Genomic DNA, 19,651 nt, shown 5'->3' with positions numbered 1-19,651 from the left:
ATTTACATGGATACCGTCACATATAGGAATAAGAGGGAATGAGTTGGCAGATAAATATGCAAAACAAGCTTCAAAATATAGTGTTATTGATATATTAGTTCCATTTAGTAAAGAAGAAATCAAATCTATTATTAAACAAAAGGTTAAGGAAAGATGGCAGAGACAGTGGGAGGAAGATAGAACTGGTAGATGGCTGTACAGTATTCAAAGAAAAGTTGGTGCAATGAGGAGAACAGAACGAAATAGAAAGGAGGAAACAGTAATATCTAGGTTGCGTTTTGGACATACAAGGTTAAACAGTAATTTATTTAAAATAGGAAAACATCGAAATGGAAGTTGTGATTTTTGTGGTCAAGAAGAGACGGTAAAACATGTTTTGTTGTTCTGTACAAAATATTCTGTTGAGAGAAGGAAATTAGTTAGTCGGTTACAAGAAAATAAATTACAGTTAAATTTACAAGATATTTTAGGAAAAATTTCTACTTCTAAAGATATAAGTTATTTAATTAATTATCTCAAGAAAACTAAATTGATAGAAAAGATATAAGTTGTTTTTTGTTTTGCTTTGAGGGGGGTGTTTAAAGTTAGCGTCCCGATCCACACTCCATTCCAGTAGATGGCGGTAATGCACATCTAAAAGTTGCTTGCCAACCGCCATAAAAAAGAAGAAGAAGAAGAAGAAGAAGAAGTTTACATCCAGGGACTGCAGCAGGCAGCAGTTTGCTCTCTGTTATCTGCAGAGTTCCCTCCATTGTCGTCCCCCCCCCTCTGCCCCCCCTGTTCCCTCTGTTCTCCATTGTTCCCTCCTCTGTTGTTCCCTCTGTTCCCCCCTCTGTTCTCCATTGTTCCCTCCTCTGGGTTGCTCCCTGTCACCATGTGCAGCTCCTGCTTCCTCTCTCTGAAACATGTTTGCAGCTCTGCGGTTTATTTCCAGCTCAGAGTTAAATACTAGATCTGACTGAATACTACACTCTACACTAAAGGCGCAGTGCGCATGCGCGCTCCTCCGCCAATCAACGTCATGCTCTGCGTCACGTGCTTACCTTGTTTACTACACGGTAGGAAAATGACCAGGGACCGGCGGGAAAACCAGGAGCGGATCAGAACCAGGGATCGGGATGCCGAACCCTGGTTCTGATGATCCGGTGTTGACGGCCCAGAGTTCCGTTCTGTAGTTTGGTAAAAAAAAAAAAAAAAAACGTTTAATTTATTAAATCATTAATGCATGATCATATTTATGTGCGCTGTTGTTATGGTAACAGACGATGACGTCAGACTCTATGGTTTCAGCTTCACATAAAGCAGAATGTATTGTTCACAGAGTTGCTGTTGATCCATTTACAGAACTAACTAACTAACTAACTAACTAACTAACTAGTTAAACAGCTGCTGTTCATCCTCATGTTTTCTCGGTCACCTCGTCTCCACATCGCCTCCTCCGGTCCGGTCCGGTCCGGTCCGGTCCAGTGTGATCCGGTCCGGGTTCTGCTGGGGTCCGGTCCCTCCCTGCAGCCACAGAGGCTGGCTCTCATTGAGTCTGGATCCCAGAGCCGCTGCAGGTCCTGCGTGTTTGTGGTGGAGCTTCAGGCTGCAGGTAGGCTCCTGCTGCTGGCAGGAAGCTTTTCTTCGCCGCTTCCGGTGCTTTTCTGCTCCTTTCCTGTTTTTATTTCTTCCGTTTGTGCAGAAAAACTTCTTCCTGCAGAGGAAAAGTTTAAAGGCTGCAAACTACTGCTGTGTTTCCATGTTAACAACAGGCTCTTATTGTGGAGGGCTGCAAGGCTGTGATTGGCTGGCAGCTGCAGGTGGAGGTGTGTGTTCTCATGCTTCAGGCCTGTTTGAGCCAAACTGTTCGGTTTTATGGGTTGAGCTGGTGGAGATCTCCTTGCTGGGTCCATGGATGTGGTTCTGGTTCTGGGAACATCTCAATGTTTGGTGTTGGAACTTGCTGGACTGTCAGCCAGGTTGTTGCTGAGTTCCCAGGTGATCCTCAGGTGATCCTCAGGAGCATTAAGACAGAGGAGAGGTGCTGGTCGTCAGCATGTTTGGGTTGGTGTGAGCCCAAGCTGCTTGGATCTGTCTGCAGCAGCAGAAGGTCGCTTTTCTGAGCCCAGGAGCAGAAAGGCTGGACCAGAGAACCACCAGAACCTGAGTGGTGGTTCCTCTGAGAGAAGGTCAGGTTCAGTTAGAGCAGGTTACAGAGACAAAGTTCGTTGTCTGTGATATTAAAGATCACTGAATCACTTCAATGAATCACTGAAGTGATTCATTGAAGTGATTCCTCCTCCTTCTGGGTTCTCCTCCTGATGAACTACATTCCTACCAAGGAGTCGTTCCCACAGGAAACCTACAGCAGGGCCGCGGCTCGTTGGGAGCTACCTCCCTGCAGCTTTATCTGCATCCCTGCTCCAACCAGGCGTCCATCTGGTTCTGGGTGTTGGAGCAGGAACATCTAAGCTGGAGGACGGCGGCTCTGGAGCCCCACAGGAACCTCATGGGAAGAACCTTTATAAACCCTGACATATTTATGTGGAATATACATATTTCAGCTCTGTTCATGTTAGCAGATCACAATATTTACATTCATGTGCTGAAGTGGAGAAATCTGAAGAAACGGAACATGTGAAAGAAAGAAGGCAAGCAGAAGATGTTTCTTGTGTAATAATCTTGGACATCAACGCCCAACAAGATGAAATTAGTGCTAAACATGTCAGCAGCAGCTCTAGCAGGAGCTCACCAGGAGGAGGAGGAGGAGGAGGAAGAGGAGGAGGAGGAGGGCAGTATAATGGTGCCTGTGTCCAGGTGGAGGCCCCACAAACCGGCACCCTACCCACAGATTTAAAAGCTCTCTTTAATGAACCCAGGATGCTCCATTAAACCACAGTATTGTTACTCAGATCTCTTTTCAGGAAGCATGTCCAAGTTAGACTACAGCAGGTAGAGATCTAGCCTGAAACGGACCTGGCTGGAAGGTAGAACATTCTGGATGGACCCTAAATGAGAGGAGGAGCTTCGTAGTGAGACGAATATATGCTGAATATTTCTCGCTGGTTGAACGTCTCCAGCGGTTTGTACTTCTCTGCAGGTCATGGCTTCTGTTAACTTCAGGGAGTTCTGGGTCTTTGTTTGGACCCAGGCGGCCACGCTGAGCATCAGTTTGTTGTCAAGGCAGCAAGAAAATCTACCAACTGTAGTAAAAATGCTTTCAGCGTCTCAACAGAGACAGAGACTGAGAGAAATGTTCTCATTAAGACCATTTCTAGAGATTTTAATCAAAGTTAGCATTTTCTACACCATTAATGTTCTGAGATCCAGATTAAAGCGACCAGAACCACCCAGAATTGTCGATCATTCTCAGGTGATCAGTTTGTGTGGAGCTGAGCCAAAAGGCCAAGCTCTCGATTTACCGGTCGATCTACGTTCCTACCCTCATCTATGGTCACGAGCTTTGGGTCGTGGCAGAAAGAACGAGATCCCGGATCCAAGCGGCTGAAATGAGTTTTCTCCGTAGTGTGTCTGGGCTCTCCCTTAGAGATAGGGTGAGGAGCTCAGTCATCCGGGGAGGACTCAGAGTAGAGCCGCTGCTCCTCCACGTCGAGAGGAGCCAGTTGAGGTGGCTCGGGCATCTGGTCAGGATGCCTCCTGGACGCCTCCCTGGTGAGGTGTTCCGGGCACGTCCCACCGGGAGGAGGCCCAGGGGAAGACCCAGGACACGCTGGAGGGACTATGTCTCTCTGCTGGGAACGCCTTGGGATTCCTCCTGAGGAGCTGGCCCAAGTGGCTGGGGAGAGGGACGTCTGGGCTTCCCTACCGAAGCTGCTACCCCCACGACCCGACCCCGGATAAACTGATGCTAGTTTTATTTCTATTTAAGAGTTTGATGCATTTAAAAGATCATGAACCACATAGCAGGCTGTAATTCTGAGTTCTGCTCAGCTGGGAGTTTGGATCAGCCCAGTTTAAATCCAGTCTGCAGCCTTTAAATCACCACTGAGGGAACTAAACTGAGATTATTGCTGTTTTGCTCTGATTTCACAGCTTTTAACTGCTTCCTGGCTGGAGAACTGCATAAAGGGCCCAGCTTAGGAGCTCCAAAGTAAAAACTAGCTACCCAGGCAAAAAAGGCTTTGTTAGCTAAAAAGGTTCTGGGAAGTTCTTGAGAACAGACGTGCAGGAAGCCTTCAGACAACAGCTGGGTTACCAGAACCCTTTCTAGCAGGAAACCATGCAGGGCTTGTGTAAAGCACTTCAGCAGAGAATAGAAGCAGCTGGAAGTCTCACTTTTCTCCACATAAACATCATGTAGCTGTACGGGATGCTCCTTGGTGTCGGCACCGTAAGTCCGTCCAGGCTGGAGGAACCGTAGCCTTAGCAGATCTGTCTGTTCTCAGGTACCTCCTGGCTGGCCGGACCTCTCCTGGTACCGGGTTCTAGGATGTCTGGAGCCCCTAGTGGATTCAGAACAGGGCTTTGACTGCAAAGAGTTCAGGCCCAGCAGGTGATCAGCCCTGGCTGTCTGGATCAGAACCAGCTTTATTGCCCAGGATGGAACTAGACGGCGGTTTGTAGCGGCGTACTCGGCCTGGTTCTGGTTTAAGGGTGCAACCAAAGCTTTCTGATGCGCTGCTGTAGCAGGGCGGCAGTGTTTCATACAGGGTCCAGATCCTGGCTGAGTCAGGAAGGCCATCAGTAAAACCATCAGTTAAACCATCAGTTAAACCATCAGTAAAACCATCAGTTAAACCATCAGTTAAACCATCAGTAAAACCATCAGTTAAACCATCAGTAAAACCATCAGTTAAACCATCAGTTAAACCATCAGTTAAACCATCAGTAAAACCATCAGTTAAACCATCAGTAAAACCATCAGTTAAACCATCAGTAAAACCATCAGTTAAACCATCAGTTAAACCATCAGTAAAACCATCAGTTAAACCATCAGTTAAACCATCAGTAAAACCATCAGTTAAACCATCAGTAAAACCATCAGTAAAACCATCAGTTAAACCATCAGTAAAACCATCAGTAAAACCATCAGTTAAACCATCAGTAAAACCATCAGTTAAACCATCAGTAAAACCATCAGTTAAACCATCAGTTAAACCATCAGTTAAACCATCAGTAAAACCATCAGTTAAACCATCAGTAAAACCATCAGTTAAACCATCAGTAAAACCATCAGTTAAACCATCAGTAAAACCATCAGTTAAACCATCAGTTAAACCATCAGTAAAACCATCAGTTAAACCATCAGTAAAACCATCAGTTAAACCATCAGTTAAACCATCAGTAAAACCATCAGTTAAACCATCAGTTAAACCATCAGTAAAACCATCAGTAAAACCATCAGTTAAACCATCAGTAAAACCATCAGTAAAACCATCAGTAAAACCATCAGTTAAACCATCAGTTAAACCATCAGTAAAACCATCAGTAAAACCATCAGTAAAACCATCAGTTAAACCATCAGTTAAACCATCAGTTAAACCATCAGTTAAACCATCAGTAAAACCAGCTGATCCCCTGATTAGGGAACAGCTGAAATCACTCACTTTCTAAAAATAAGGTTTTTACAACCTTATATTTAGTAACAAACACTCTGAGATGTCAGGACAGCATCTCTGACATGGGAGAGCAGCGTAACTCTGAGAAAGATGCTGTATTGCAAGAGAATTAAGGGTTTAGTGTGACTAAACAGCAAACTAAGCAGAATGTGCCGTAATTCCCCGTTTTTCACATGTAGGGGAAGTTAAAAGCTGGTCAGACAGCAGCTGCAGGCGCGCCTGCTTCATTTGGCTCAGATACTGAGGATTATCAGGAGTAGACGTGTAAAAAAGTGGGAGACTACGATTTAATGTGGTCTACAGAAATCAGCCAATGCTTTATATGAACTGCAGACACAAAATTAAAAAGGCAAACCACATTTCTGACCTGGACCTGTTGCCCTGTGACGCGATCACAGATAAACTATAGACAACGGATGGAATGACAGACTCTCACCTGTAAAAAACACACCTGCAGTGACCGTGGCGGTCTGGCTGTTGACTCCCTGCTGGAGGCTCTGACCCTGAGGGGGAAATGTCCCCAGACTCCTCAGGCCCCGCCCTCTTCACCTGCTCACTTTCTTAGAGCTTCTGCTGCATAGAGGATCTTTGTTTAAACTAAGAGTCTTCACTTTGTCGTTTTTTTGTGTCGTCACTAAGCTGCCACACACAGTCCTGTTAGAAAGGTATTTTTTGGTCCGTTACTTGTTGACGGCTGTGGTTCCCAACGCCATCATTACCCATATATGGTCGCGTCTTCCTGTTGTAGACTGCAGAGTCTCTTCTGTATTTAAAATGGCCTCAAAGTTTGAAAAACAGCAGAAAGGTTGTTTGCAATACTTTTTTTACATTCAATATTTTTAGGTGTTCTGGCTCTAAAATCCGATGTTTGGTTTTTAATGTTTTATTCTGACTCCCGCTGTAACTGTAGACTCGTATTATCCGTGCTTCTTAGTGTGGGAACAACCTGAAGGCCGTCAGGGTTTGATGAAGGGACTTCAGCAGCTGCTGGTTGACCTCTGCAGACATGATGCCCAACAGCCGTCTGGGGAAACGCTCGCCGTTCGGAGCGCTGGTGTGCTCCCCCTGTCCGCTGACGCACCAGAGCAGCACCGCTGTGGCGACGGGACAACAAGGCATCAGCAGAATCCGAGGCCACAGCGATCTGAAGGTGAGAGGAGGAAAGATGCTCGTTTCTGTCATCCTCACCCCCGTCTTCCAAAAGTAGCTGGTACTTCACCATCAGAATGCTGTAAATGGTTCCTCACTGAGGGGAAAATGATCTGACTCCACCAGTTAAGCTTTTTGTCTGTGCTGTTAAAGACACGATGCATCCATTAAAGAGTTTCTGTTGGGACACTAAACACACCATGTGTACTTCAGGTACCTGCTGGGAATAATCACAATGAGAGGAAAATCCCAGAGTCAGTTTGTTTTCTGTCTGATGAAGATGAGAAGGCGGGGATTGATTGACAGCTGTCAGAGCCAATCACAGTGCTGCATTCTCTCTCAGGTGTACTTTCAGTGTGGAGGAGCAGGTGACCCTCAGAGCGACGCCGTAGCCCAGCCCGCATCCTCAGCATCTCCATCCTGCAGCAGATCCATCTCCTCCTGCATCGACGTCCCCAGAAGGTCAGCCCCACCCCCCCCACCCCCACCCCCCCTTCTGTTTGTTGTTTGCTGATTACCAGCAATGAGCCTCACACCCATACGGCTCTCTGCAGTTGCCCCGCTCAGCAGGAGGTGGACATGGACGAGCTGATGGCAGCCATGGTGCTCAGCAGTCTGTCCTGCAGTCCTCCGCCGCAGAGCTCCGCCCACAGAGCAACCGCAGGTAAACAACAAGAAGAAGAAGAAAGATGGAGCCAGAAAGTTGCACCAAAAATGACACAAAACTAAAAACTTCAGCTGTCAACAATGATGCAAGAAAAGAAATTCCCTTTATTGTCCACAAAGGGGAAATTCAGGTGTGACAGTGGAAAAAACCACAGTTACACAATATTTATAGGAATATAAAAACAAGATAGAATGTTAGTTTTAAAGCAGTAGAGAATGAGCTTCATCAAAAGGCCAAAAATAAAAGTAAATATTGCACAATTATTGATAATATGGCATATCCAGGTAAAAAATAGGAACTATTCAAGTTAAACAGTGGGAAAACAGCAGCCTGTTTACAGAACAATAAGAGATAATATATAATATGCATGCTTGTAGAGCAGCACCTTAAGGTAGATAAGTGCAAATGGACTTTAGCATCTAAGAGGCCGTGTAAATGATTCCTGATTGGATCAGAACCAGCGCAGTCATCAGCAGGATGCAAACAGCGTCTGCTGGGAGCAGCAGAGATTAGAGTCTGACTGCAGCTGGGAGGAAGGAGCTGTGGAAGCGCTGATTAGAGCATCTGCGACGCAGCAGTCTGGGTGGTATTTTCAGCATCACTGGCCGGTGGGATATGCTAATTTGACCAATATTCCAGAGGTGAAGGAAAGAAATCCTAGAAACCTGTTTCAGAAATTTAAATGGCATGTTCTGGTCAAAAATTACACCAAGGTTTACTTAATTACTGGAGGCCGAATTAATGTCATCCAGAAAAAGTGAAGACATGACTGCAGTCGAAGTAACTGATTGGATTCATCAGGATTTATGGATAAATATAGCTGAGTGTCATCAGCATAACAGTGGAAATTAATCCCATGCTGTCTGATAATTTTGCCAATCGGAAGCATATATATAGTAAATAGAATTGGTCCAAGGACTGAACCCTGTGGTACTCCACAGGTGACCCTAGAGTTTGAGGAAGATTTATTATTAACATGAACAAACTGGAATCTGTCAAACAGATCAGATTTAAACCAGCCAAGAAAGCCAACAGATTTATAAAACCACGCACTCCAGCATGTGATTGTTCCTTATGGATCACAGCTTCACCTGAATGTTTGTGTACCGGGTCCCTCCTCAGGTTCTGCCCTCTACACGCCAGAAATGATGAAAATCGCCTCATGACTGTTAATGAGGATTAAAATGGGTCAGCAGATCATTTTTCATCATGGTGAAATGGCAACCACAGAAAAAAAGCAAAAGAATAAATCACAGAGAAGAGTTTATTAAATGTGAAAATCCAGCAGTTACAGTGATCCCTGCACACCTTGTCACAGTATTCTGGGGAACAGGTGATTATGTGATGGTGGAGAACCCCGATGTTGTGCAGACTTTATCTCAGATTCTTTTATTTATGTGAGGAGTGCTTATGAGTAGTTATGTGTCATCAGCGCCAGCACGAATAACTGAATGCTGATGATAAAGTCGATCTATGACTAAAGTCTGATTTGGGGGAAATTGAACGTCTGAGAGGAATCATGATGCAGTTTATCTGCAGTTCACCATCTGCGTCGCCAGATTCCCCGTCTCCAAAATGAGCGCAGCCTGGGTCAGAGCTGCTGCGAGTACCGCATATTTTACCATCGTTTAAAAATAAATAAATCCCAAATTTTGCCTGCAAAGCGACTTACGCGCTTTTAAGGCCCCACTTTGTGCAACGCAAGCTTTATAAATGAGACCCTGAGCTGTTTTAACCGCGTCGAGAAACAAAATAACCAACACCAGGTTACACTATTGATTAAACATAAAGTGCAGACACCAGATGACCATTAATCCGTTAATTTGATGGTGTTTATTATATTTTCTGACGCTCCTTTAACCATAAACATGATGAGAATCTTTATTTTCTGGGTTCTCCATACTTTTGACGCTGCAGCTCCTTGGACGGACTCTGGCACCGTCGAGCTCTCAGACAGCAGCAGCAGCGGCTACTGGAGCGTCGACCGCGGCCCCAGGAGCCCCGGCCCCCCCTCGCCAGCAGCCGAGGCCAACGGCAGGTCGGCCACGCCCCCTGATGAGGGCCTGGACATGGAGCTGGACCAGGTTCTGTTTGAAGAACCGGCTCCTCGGAAACGCAGGGTGAGCTGGGTTGTATGGTGGCCAGGCAGGGACAAAATGTCAGCGGTCAGGCGGTGACGGTCCATTTTGCTGCTCAGAACTCGCTGAAGGTGGCGTACCGGTGTCTGTGGCCGAGCTGCGGGAAGGTGCTGACCTCCCTGGTGGGAATTAAACGTCACATCAGGACGACGCACCTGTGGTAAGGCTCACCTGTCCGACAGAGACACCTGCTGCACTCAGAACAGGTTCATTCTCTTGCTGCTGATCCATCGCTGCTACTGGCAGCAGTGAGACCTGATGCCTCTTCATGGACGCCTGAGCTTAAAAATATCCAAATGTTTTAGTTTATATAGTTTAGCAAACTGGATCTGCAGGAATCAGAGACTTCTTTCTGCCCTAAATCAGAAATCTGGACCCGAGCTGGTCCAGGTGTCTCCACCTGTCTCCTCCAGTGTTTATTAAAGTGTTATTTAATATAAATAAAATGGTTCCTTTCTGTGTTACCAACATATGATTGATTCAGTTACAATAACAGTTGACCTGTGACCTCTGTGTTTCAGCCACGGCGGCGAACATGAGCGATGCTCTCGCAGTGAGGAGGACTTTTATTACTCCGAGATCAACCAATGGGACGGGCCGCTCCAGCAGTCTCCTCCCTCTGCTCCCCAGTGTGGCCCCACCTCCTCCCCCCCCTCTCCTCCCTCATCTCCATCTCCTCCCAGCTGCAGCACTCTCAGTCGCTCTGCCCCTTCCCCTTGTAGCAGCATCTGGCAGGTCCAATCAGAGCACTCCTACCAGGTAGGCGGGGCTTCTCACAGGTAGCTCGTTATCGACTGGCAGCTCATTGACTGGCAGCTCGTTAACGACTGGTAGCTAGTTTACAACGGGCAGCTCGTTAATGACTGGCGGCTCGTTAACGACGGGCAGCTCATTGACTGGCAGCTCGTTAACGACTGGCAGCTCGTTAACGACTGGCAGCTCGTTAACGACGGGCAGCTCGTTAATGACTGGCGGCTCGTTAACGACCAGCAGCTCGTTAACCACTGGTAGTTCGTTAACGACGGGCAGCTCATTGACTGGCAGCTCGTTAACCACTGGCAGCTCGTTAACGACTGGCAGCTCGTTAATGCCGTTAACTGGATATTTAGTCTAAACTATAACTGCTCAGCAGATGGTTCATATTTTTCATCTTTTTATGGGTATTAAAACTTTTTCCACTCTGCTTTAGGCTCCGCCCCCGAGTCATGTGGTTTCACCTGGAGCTTCCGCCTCATGCCGGGTGACAGCCCCGCCCACCACATGCAGCAGACAGGTAAGACAGTGAAACGTGTGTCCTCTGGGTCTGTGAAGAACCCAGTTCTGGTGTTGGAGCTGCCAGTGACCTTCATCCAGAACATCCTCCACCTTCTTGTTCCTTCAGCTTAATGTTTAAATATAACCCGAGCAGACAGGGTTTGGGTCAGGGAGTCATTTCTCATCTCCAGACTCAGAACCTTTAACTGTATTGGATTAAAAAAGTGAATCTTGCTTCTTTATTTAAACTTCCTGCCGCTCTGCACGGAGCCCGCAGATATCTGCCATCCAGATATCTGCGGGGGGTTAACGGTCTGGGTCGGTCTGAAAACTGGAACCAGAACCCGTTCAGTTCTGCTGGTTAAAAACACGGGTGTTCTGTTCTCTCTGGATCAGAGCCCAGCAAACAACAAACTGTATGGTTCGGGTCCAGTTGAAAAGTCCAGGACTTTCAGTCTGAAGGCTTCCTGGATTCTCTGCAGTCGGTTCTGGTTCTGATGGGTCTGATTTGGGTCGTTTCCAGCTGGATTTTAACAGCAAGCTGCTCTTCTTCCTGATGTATTGTTGAGTTTATTCGGTGCAGCAGCGCCACCTGCAGGCGGGCAGGTGGAGCTGGAGGAGAGCTGCAGACACCTGGACCCGTCTCAGGTGATTCTGTGAAGTTCTGGCAGGAAGCTGACCTCCTCTCCTCCGCAGGGAGCGGCGGTCCGGGTGCGATCAGTCAGCGTGGGCGAGCAGTGGCTGCAGCACCAGAGCGCCCCCTGCAGGTCAGTGCTGCTGTACGCACCGGGCCCTTCAGGGGCCCTGCAGCTTTCTCACTGCTGTGTCCGTTTGTCAGGAGGATTCGAAGCGAGGCCAAGAAGTGTCGGAAAGTTTACGGCATCGAGCATCGGGAGCTGTGGTGCACGGCGTGCCGCTGGAAGAAGGCCTGCCAGCGCTTCCTGGACTGACCCAGGAGACGGGCTCCTCTTGCTGCCGGTTTTTGCTCCTCTTGCTGCCGGTTTTTACCTTCTTTGGCCTTCAAGGCGTTTCCCAGACTGTCCTCAGCTGACGACTGAACTGAGGAGCGTCTCCAAGCCGTCCCACAGTCTGGATCATCGGGGAGGAATTTCTCTCCTTCGCTTGAAGCTGCAGAAGATCTGCATCCAGGAGACGTGCCAAACCTTTTTATTTCAGCTTCGGTTCATTAAATGTTTTAGCCATTAAAAACTTGTTATATGGAAAAGTGTTGCCATGCATCGTCTCGCTTCTGATGTGATAAAATCATGTTCTCCTCAGAGGAACCGTCTCCACGTCCTCCAGGATCTGGAGGTCCGTCGTGTTTGTAGGTCTGAGTCTGTTTCCTCACAATCAGACTGATTTATGACGTTTTCTGTTTCTAAACCATGTAAATTGTGACGTATTAATAAACTGGAGGTGAAGGTGTCCTCTTGGTGGCCGCGTTGAACACTGACCCACTGCAAGCTCATCCCAGAACCTCCCAGAACCCGGCAGCCTGCAGGGCAGGGGCCCAAACTTTGGAGCAACGGCTAAAATTGTCAGAACCCAAAGAGCAGAAAAAATTTAACAAAATAAATTACAATTAAACCAAAAAATTAGATTTTTCTTCTGCTCCAGAAAATACTAACATGAAATATTTTAATGAGGTTTTGTGCAGGAAAAGGACGAGTAAAATTTTATTTAACCAGGAAAGTCCCACTGAGTTACTGATCTCTTTTTCAAGGCAGTCCTGGCCAAGATGGCCGCCTTAATCACATTCAGTACTTTACAATTTCATAAAACTATTTTAAAACTTTTCTAAACCTTTCAGCAGGTTTGAACCGGCGTATTGGAACCAGTACCTTTAATTTCCAGTCTTTTTGTAAACTTCCATGTTGTGGGGGCAGAACCCTGAAATGGGTCAGACAGAATCTGAGCGTAAAACTATTTTGGCTCAATATATTCAGATATGAGGGGAGCAGATGTAGAATATATATTTATGAACATAAATTAAATAAGTTCACAGTGGTGTGCCAGGCTTACAGTTTGTGATAAACCGTCCAGTAGATTATTAATGATGCATATTAACGAGGTCACTGTAACCCAGAATGGCTGTAGATGTTGCAGCAACAAGTTTCCTTTTTGCCTTGAAACAAAAACATTTCTAAAAAAAAAAAAAAGTTAATTTTCAGTCAGTTTTCTAACCAAACGTTCAACCTGTCCTTTAAAACTTAGATTGTCATCAATTAAAATACCTAGATATTTAAAAGATTAAACTATTTCTGCTGATTGAAAAGTGATTGCTCTTTTTTCTGGAGAGTAGCATCAACTTGCTCTTATGTGCATTTAAATTAAGATCCAGTTGTAGAAACATGATCTGAACTAATAAAAGCATTTTGTAATGTAGAGACACTGATAGATAATCATATAATCAGCATAGAATGCTCATTGGTGTCCAACATTGTCCCAAAACAGCCTTGGGGCCACTCTTTAGTTACTGAGAATATTATATTAATATTATTATCTGATTTATCACATTGGGACCCATCAGGGAGATAATTACAGATCGCTGCCTTTTAGATGATCCAGCATTGATCAGTAAAAATCCAGCATTGATCAGTCTGAGTAAAATGTAGTTTACAGAGTCAAAGGCTTTTGACCAATCAGTGAGAAGCGCTTCCCAACGTTGCTTATTGTCGAGGTATTGCTGATTATCTTCAGCGTTGCTGTTATGGTTCTATCGCGGTTCCTAAAGCCTGACGGGAACTCATAGAATGTTGGACTAAAAAAAAATATTTCAAATGCATTTATTAAAGATTCCATGTTTTTTTTTTTTAGATAAAGACACAAAGTTTTGAAAATGGTCAATAATTATTTAAAACTTTCGGGTCACCAGCTATGAACATGTGACAGAAGCCGATTTAGCGTTCAGACTTAAATTAAAAATATCAAAGGTTATTAAATGCTATTAAATCCGCTGCAATACCGTAGATCTCCCCAAGGGATGGGTTAAATGCAGAAAGCTTGTCTCAATGACAATAAAGACCATATTACTATCTAAAACTTTAAAAGGGTTTTAACTCATTTCCTGATTTAGATGATGGCAAATTCTTTTGGGCTTGATAAAAAAAGTCTATTGTTAGCAATGAGAAGCGGATTTGGGCCGATCTTTGTTTGAATAAATGGGTTCTAAATGTGTTAACAGGAGAATTTGCTTATTAAACCACAACTTTGTGTTCTGCTCGTTTGCAGCTAGCACTGGAAGATATAGAAAAAAAGCATCTAGATCCATAATTATCAACAATTCAAAACATATTTTAGGTGCAGCCCTGAACATTTTATGTTGTTTTGCTGAACTCTCTGAAGGGGGCGGAGCTTGGTTCCTGGGTCTGCGTTGTGATTGGTTGGGAGAATGTACTGATGTAATATTAACCTACATGATAGAATGCATAAAGAAGGAAAACTTTATTCTACTGAACTTTTATTGATCCTTTTTTCTATCATTTATAAATAAATATTGTTATTGAATTATTATCCGGTCAAAGAGGACAGCAGAGTCTCTGCAGCTCGGCGTCAGCTTTTATTAATAAAGACGACAGAACAACCTGAACACACCTGAACACACCTGCTGAGTAGAAAACACACACAGACACACGCTGAGTCAGCGCCAGAGGATAAGTTATATGTACAGTGCAGCTGCTGGAGAACGTCACTCTGCGGCGTTGGACCCCGAGTCTGAGGAAGAGAACACGGAGAACGTTACAAAACAACCTTAGAACACTGCAGCACAACCTTAGAATGAAAAGAACGCTGCAGCATAACCTTAGAACGCTGCAGCATAACCTTAGAACGTTACAGCACAACCCTAGAACGCTGCAGCACAACCTTAGAACACTGCAGCAGAACCTTAGAACACTGCAGCACAACCTTAGAATGAAAAGAACGCTGCAGCATAACCTTAGAACGCTGCAGCACAACCTTAGAACTCTACAGCACAAACCTAGAAAATTACAAAACAACCTTAGAACGCTGCAGCACAACCTTAGAACATTACAAAACAACGTTAGAACATTACAGCACAGCCTTAGAACGTTACAAAACAACCTTAGAACACTGCAGCACAACCTTAGAACGCTACCGCACAACCCTAGAACGCTACAGCAGAACCTTAGAACACTGCAGCACAACCTTAGAATGAAAAGAACGCTGCAGCACAACCTTAGAACGCTGCAGCAGAACCTTAGAATGAAAAGAACGCTGCAGCACAACCCTAGAACGCTACAACACAACCTTAGAACGTTACAGCAGAACCTTAGAACACTGCAGCATAACCTTAGAACGTTACAGCACAACCCTAGAACGTTACAGCAGAACCTTAGAACGCTGCAGCAGAACCTTAGAATGAAAAGAACGCTGCAGCACAACCCTAGAACCAGTGTCCGAAATTAACTTTGTTATTCACCGGCCAAGTTGGCCGGTAGATGTAAAAATCAACCGGCCAGGCATATTTTTTACCGGCCAAAATATTAATTTTGACCAGACCTCAACTTTTATAAAAATTAAGAGTGAAATTATGTTAATTATGGGGGGCGTCGTTGGGGGCGTGGCTGACTGGAACCTGGAAGAGAAATCTTTGTTTCCTGAATTAAAAAAATATATATATTGTAGTTGATTATAAAAGACACAATATGAATTATCAGATTCACATCCAGCCGATAAAAAACACTACAGATTAACAGGTCAACATTTCATCGTTTAAAATATTAAGTAAGCCAAAGAGCCAATTGTGGCTCTGGAACTGCAGGTTGCAGACCCCTGATCTTTTCTCAATACAGCGGGAGCTTAATGTGAAACAGCTTGATTTTAATTATTGTTATTTTTTTTATATTTATTTTTTTATTATTTTGTTATTTTATTATTGGGTAAAACCATAAACGAAAAAAATGCAACTGATCCAAATGACCAGTCAGTCACGTTATCTTTTGTCAGCATTTATCATCCTAACAAATTTAACATCATGTTTTTAGTACAGGGGCCATAACAGGGGCCAGGAACAGTTCTACAGGGGCACAGGCCCCTGTTGGCCCCTGTTCAGAACCGCCCCTGTGTATGGTTCAAAATTTTCCCCTCAGCTGCAACACTTAAAGCACTCAGGGTCCACGCTGCGTCTTTACGCTGATCTAGCTGCTGGATTTTACCCTCGTGCGCTGCGCCCCCGATGTTACAGGTTACATGTAACGTAATTTTGCGCACCTGAATTCAAGCGCAACGCACCACGCCCACCGAAGCACCGCTGGTTCTGTGTCGTTAAAAACAAAAGAGCATGAAAAACAGTTACCGACTCTCCTACTGACTTTAATTGGGACATTTTGGTACGAGTGGAAGGACATTAAACGTAGCGATTCACGTTTTGAAGGCTGGCCGCTGATAAAAGCACCTTGCTCCGAGAGGGGGCGGGGGAGGCGCAGTAAGAGCGGTGAAGCACAGAACCGCAGCGCAGGTAGTTAAAAAAAATCAGAATAAATAAGAACGAAACTTATAAACAGACTAATTGGCGTTTTAGACTGTATCTGGTTAGCAGATCTGTTTTCTGATCCAGCGTACAGCCATGACTGGTTCTGAATGTGAAAGAAGCTGAACCAGCTCCGCAGAAGGCGGGTCTAGACTGAGCTCTGGATGGACAGAGCTGTGAACGGATCGTATGGGTTTCGTTATTTTTATGTTATTTTTATTTTATTTGGTACAAACATTTACTCGCCATGTGGCAGCTAGCCCTCTGAAATTCACTCGCCAAACGGGAAATTTACTCGCATTTGGCGACTGGCGAGTGTTAATTTCGGACCCTGCCTAGAACGCTACAGCAGAACCTTAGAACACTGCAGCATAACCTTAGAACGTTACAGCACAACCCTAGAACCAAAAGAACGTTACAGAACCTTCTACGGCACCACGGTCTAACTCCTGCCCTCCTGGACTCGTCTCAGGTCCAACACGGCTGAATCAGACCAGCAGAACCCTGTAGAACCCGGCTGCACGCTGAGGACGGAACCGTCTGATCCAGTTGTGCCGGACCCGGGACACCGCCCTCCAGAACCGGGGTTCTGCCCCCTGCTGCTGGAACCTGGTACTGGACCCGTCCAGATCTGGTGCTCATCAGAACCTGAGCGGGTTTCTAAAGCTGCTGCGATCGCGGTACCCTGATCTGGGTTCTGGGCTCATTTAGCACGGCCAGAACCGGCCCGGCCCGGCGAGGTTCTGCTCACACTCACTCTTTCCATCACAGGCGACGATCTTCACCTTGTCCACCTTCACCAGCTCCGTCACCTCGCGGAACTCCACGTCGTTCAGAACAAAGGTCCAAACGTTGTCACAGAACCGGTAGGTGTTCAGCGAGCCCTGGGGACACAGAGGAGACCGGATCAGCGCCGCTCTGAGGCCCGGACCGGACCGGGTCGGGCTCAGCTTCACTCACCCTGAAGTTGACTCGGTTCCGGACCCGGCTGGCCAGCGCCGCGTTGATGGCTTTGTCGAACTGGAGCAGAACCTGCAGGGCCAGCTGGGGGGTGATCTGCTGGGTCTGAACACAGAGGATCCATCAGAACTCTCAGATCGGGTCGGTTCCGCTGCAGCTGGACAGGAGATCCCTCACAGGACCAAACTGGACCTTCTGCAGGAGGACCGGCTGGATACTGGTTCTGACGTCAGGGAGACCCGACCCCACAGGAACCAGAACCCAAACCATGAGAGGACCTGACTGAACTAACCGGTTTGGACCTCCATGAGGCCGGTACCAGGCCCGGTTAGGGGTCGGGTCACGAGCTGACCCAACAGAACCTCAGAACCTCTGAGGACCCGGGAGGGTGAAGGGGGAACGGGCCTCGGACCTCATGGAGCAGAACCAACATCTCCAGAGTCCGTCCGACTAGAACCGCACTACCAAACGCTGCGGCCCGGTTCTGATGGGACATCACCCCGAGCCCAGCATCGTGGGTTCTGGACTTCTCCTCGATCAGAACTTTGGACCATGTAGCAACAGTCCGGGTTCTTTCCTCCTGAGCCCGGTTCTGGTTCAGGGCCGGCTGCATCTGGGCCCAGGAGGCGCCGACTGCAGCCTCGGTCCGGTCCTGGTGGAACTTCTTCCTTCCACTCAATTTTCTGCCAACATTGGAACCAGAACCCAGAACAACCGGGTTCTCCTGGCTGTTGGTGCCGGTCTTCTGGACCTCTGTCCAGCCAGGATGGTACCGCCTCCTGACCCAGAACCCGTTCAGGTGTGTGCCGATAATCAGCTGATTTACTTTTAGGAAATATTGACCCAAAGTTCTAACTGGGATCAGAACCGGACTTCCTGCAGTTCTGCACGGATCCGGTCGTTTGGACCCAACAGAACTGCAGAGTTGGTTCTGAACCTCCATCGGACCTTTACTGCTGCAGCCGGAACCGGAAGATCCTCCACTGGATCCAGCAGAACTGGGTCAGCCTGTAGTCTCTGGTGCGCCTGGAAATCTGGGATTTGTAATGGATCCAAACCAGAACCAGCCCGGTTCGACGCTTCCAGCTCATTTATCAGCTTCAGAACCGGCAGCGAATGAAGACCCAGAGGAGAATCTGGGCTTTCAAGAACTTTCTGCTCTGCTATATTTTAGACTTTTTTTTTAGACCTTGCAGGAAGCCTGTCCGGTTCCGATGGATCCAAACTGAGCCAAACACGCCGACGAGCAGAACCGGTACGTTTTAGTTTAACTCGAAACCAAAAAACTACACAATAAGTTCTGTCTTGACCCGGTTCGGTCTGAGTCAGTCTCAGATTTGTTCAGCCATCTCCATATGTAAAAGAAACACTAACAGAACCGGACCGGACCGGACCATAGTTCAGTTTTACATCAACTGGGTTCTATCGCGTCCGGATGCGGTTCTGGTTAAACCGGTTCGGGTCGTTTAAAGACATTAACGAGCCGCGGCTAACAGCTAGCTAGCCCCCGGGCTCCGGACCCACATCTGGACCCCCGGTTCGGCGGGTTCGGCCGGATTCACCTGAATGAGCTCGTCCAGACTTTCCTGGAGGCTGTTTCCCAGCGTGGTGTTCCGGTACAACTGGTAAGCCATGGTTCTCTGGTTCTGACCGCACTAAACCGAACCTCGCAGAACTAGCTAGCTGCTGCGTCCACAACCAACTGACTTCCGCTTCAGCCTTTCACAATAAAAGCGCAGACAGACCTGCTGATTCTCAGCTTTTCAAAATAAAACAGGAACCTGAGGTAAATTCAGAAGGTTGGGCGATGTTTACGGGCACAAAGTCCATATTAGTTGGAATTACATATATATATATATATATATATATATATATATATATATATATATATATATATATATATATATATATATATATATATATATATATATATTGTGGAAGTCCTGCCACTGGCCCCTTCATCCTGAGTCATTGGTACTTTGGCCTCCGCTGTGATGCGCAGCAGTTTCAGACACACTGTGGTTCAATCCTTGTTAAAGAAATCTGTCTTCCATCTCTGTACGTTTTACTTATAGTCGATCTCCAGGTTCCCGTTTTTGTCCTATTCACAGCCAGCTGAAGGCCTTCCTGGGTGAATATGAAGACTGGAAGTGTTCACAGCACTGAATCTGCTCTTTTAGGGTTTTTTTATGGACATATTTTAGTGATGGATTCTGGGAACTCTGTTTTACTTGTGCTTTCAGATTTCACAGCTGCTTTTGACACCATGTCGTTGTCAAGTCTCTCCTTGATTGTCTCTTTGACAGCAGATGGATGGCACTAAATGTCCTTAATTTAATGAGCATAGTGGAGGTGATGCTCATTAAATCCAGCGGCTCCAGCTGATTTCCTTCCTTTGATTTTTCTGCTTTAGCCCTCCTTTAGCCATGCA

The 19,651-nt window shown here is 46.2% G+C and overlaps 2 protein-coding genes and 1 long non-coding RNA gene across 3 annotated transcripts; 2 read left to right on the top strand and 1 right to left on the bottom strand.

Moving 5' to 3' along the window:
* The first annotated feature begins 243 nt into the window (after window positions 1-243).
* LOC118562855 lies at window positions 244-664 on the top strand. The gene is made up of 2 exons (XR_004930837.1): window positions 244-364; window positions 571-664. It is a non-coding gene; the product is annotated as an uncharacterized LOC118562855 (long non-coding RNA).
* An 818-nt stretch (window positions 665-1,482) lies between these two features.
* LOC105919407 (zinc finger protein 395) lies at window positions 1,483-12,195 on the top strand. Its single transcript, XM_012854715.3, has 10 exons — window positions 1,483-1,594; window positions 6,496-6,711; window positions 7,054-7,172; window positions 7,265-7,374; window positions 9,295-9,497; window positions 9,575-9,675; window positions 10,037-10,274; window positions 10,705-10,788; window positions 11,466-11,536; window positions 11,608-12,195. The coding sequence occupies exons 2-10, from the start codon at window positions 6,568-6,570 to the stop codon at window positions 11,717-11,719; spliced, it is 1,182 nt and encodes a 393-aa protein (XP_012710169.2). The 5' UTR covers window positions 1,483-1,594; window positions 6,496-6,567; the 3' UTR covers window positions 11,720-12,195.
* Window positions 12,196-14,309: 2,114 nt separating this feature from the next.
* Window positions 14,310-18,950, bottom strand: gtf2a2 (general transcription factor IIA, 2). The gene is made up of 4 exons (XM_036135814.1): window positions 18,783-18,950; window positions 17,221-17,325; window positions 17,018-17,144; window positions 14,310-14,483 (listed from the first exon to the last, which is right to left on the bottom strand). The coding sequence occupies exons 1-4, from the start codon at window positions 18,852-18,854 to the stop codon at window positions 14,458-14,460; spliced, it is 330 nt and encodes a 109-aa protein (XP_035991707.1). The 5' UTR covers window positions 18,855-18,950; the 3' UTR covers window positions 14,310-14,457.
* Window positions 18,951-19,651: the final 701 nt, after the last annotated feature.

This window comes from Fundulus heteroclitus, chromosome 4, assembly GCF_011125445.2.
Source record: "Fundulus heteroclitus isolate FHET01 chromosome 4, MU-UCD_Fhet_4.1, whole genome shotgun sequence".
Classification (NCBI taxonomy): domain Eukaryota; kingdom Metazoa; phylum Chordata; class Actinopteri; order Cyprinodontiformes; family Fundulidae; genus Fundulus; species Fundulus heteroclitus.
This window is presented reverse-complemented; position numbering and strand designations above follow the sequence as displayed.

Bases quoted from the DNA above. Each gene is read 5' to 3' on its own strand.
- LOC105919407 (XM_012854715.3), top strand. From the start codon at position 6,568: ATGATGCCCAACAGCCGTCTGGGGAAACGCTCGCCGTTCGGAGCGCTG. The intron at 9,676-10,036 runs GTAAGGCTCACC...TCTGTGTTTCAG, and splicing joins ATCAGGACGACGCACCTGTG to CCACGGCGGCGAACATGAGC. The intron at 10,789-11,465 runs GTAAGACAGTGA...TCTCCTCCGCAG, and splicing joins CCACCACATGCAGCAGACAG to GGAGCGGCGGTCCGGGTGCG.
- gtf2a2 (XM_036135814.1), bottom strand. From the start codon at position 18,854: ATGGCTTACCAGTTGTACCGGAACACCACGCTGGGAAACAGCCTCCAG. The intron at 17,326-18,782 runs GTGAATCCGGCC...CTCTGTGTTCAG, and splicing joins GTCTGGACGAGCTCATTCAG to ACCCAGCAGATCACCCCCCA. The intron at 14,484-17,017 runs GTGAGTGTGAGC...TCTCTTCCTCAG, and splicing joins CGTCGCCTGTGATGGAAAGA to ACTCGGGGTCCAACGCCGCA.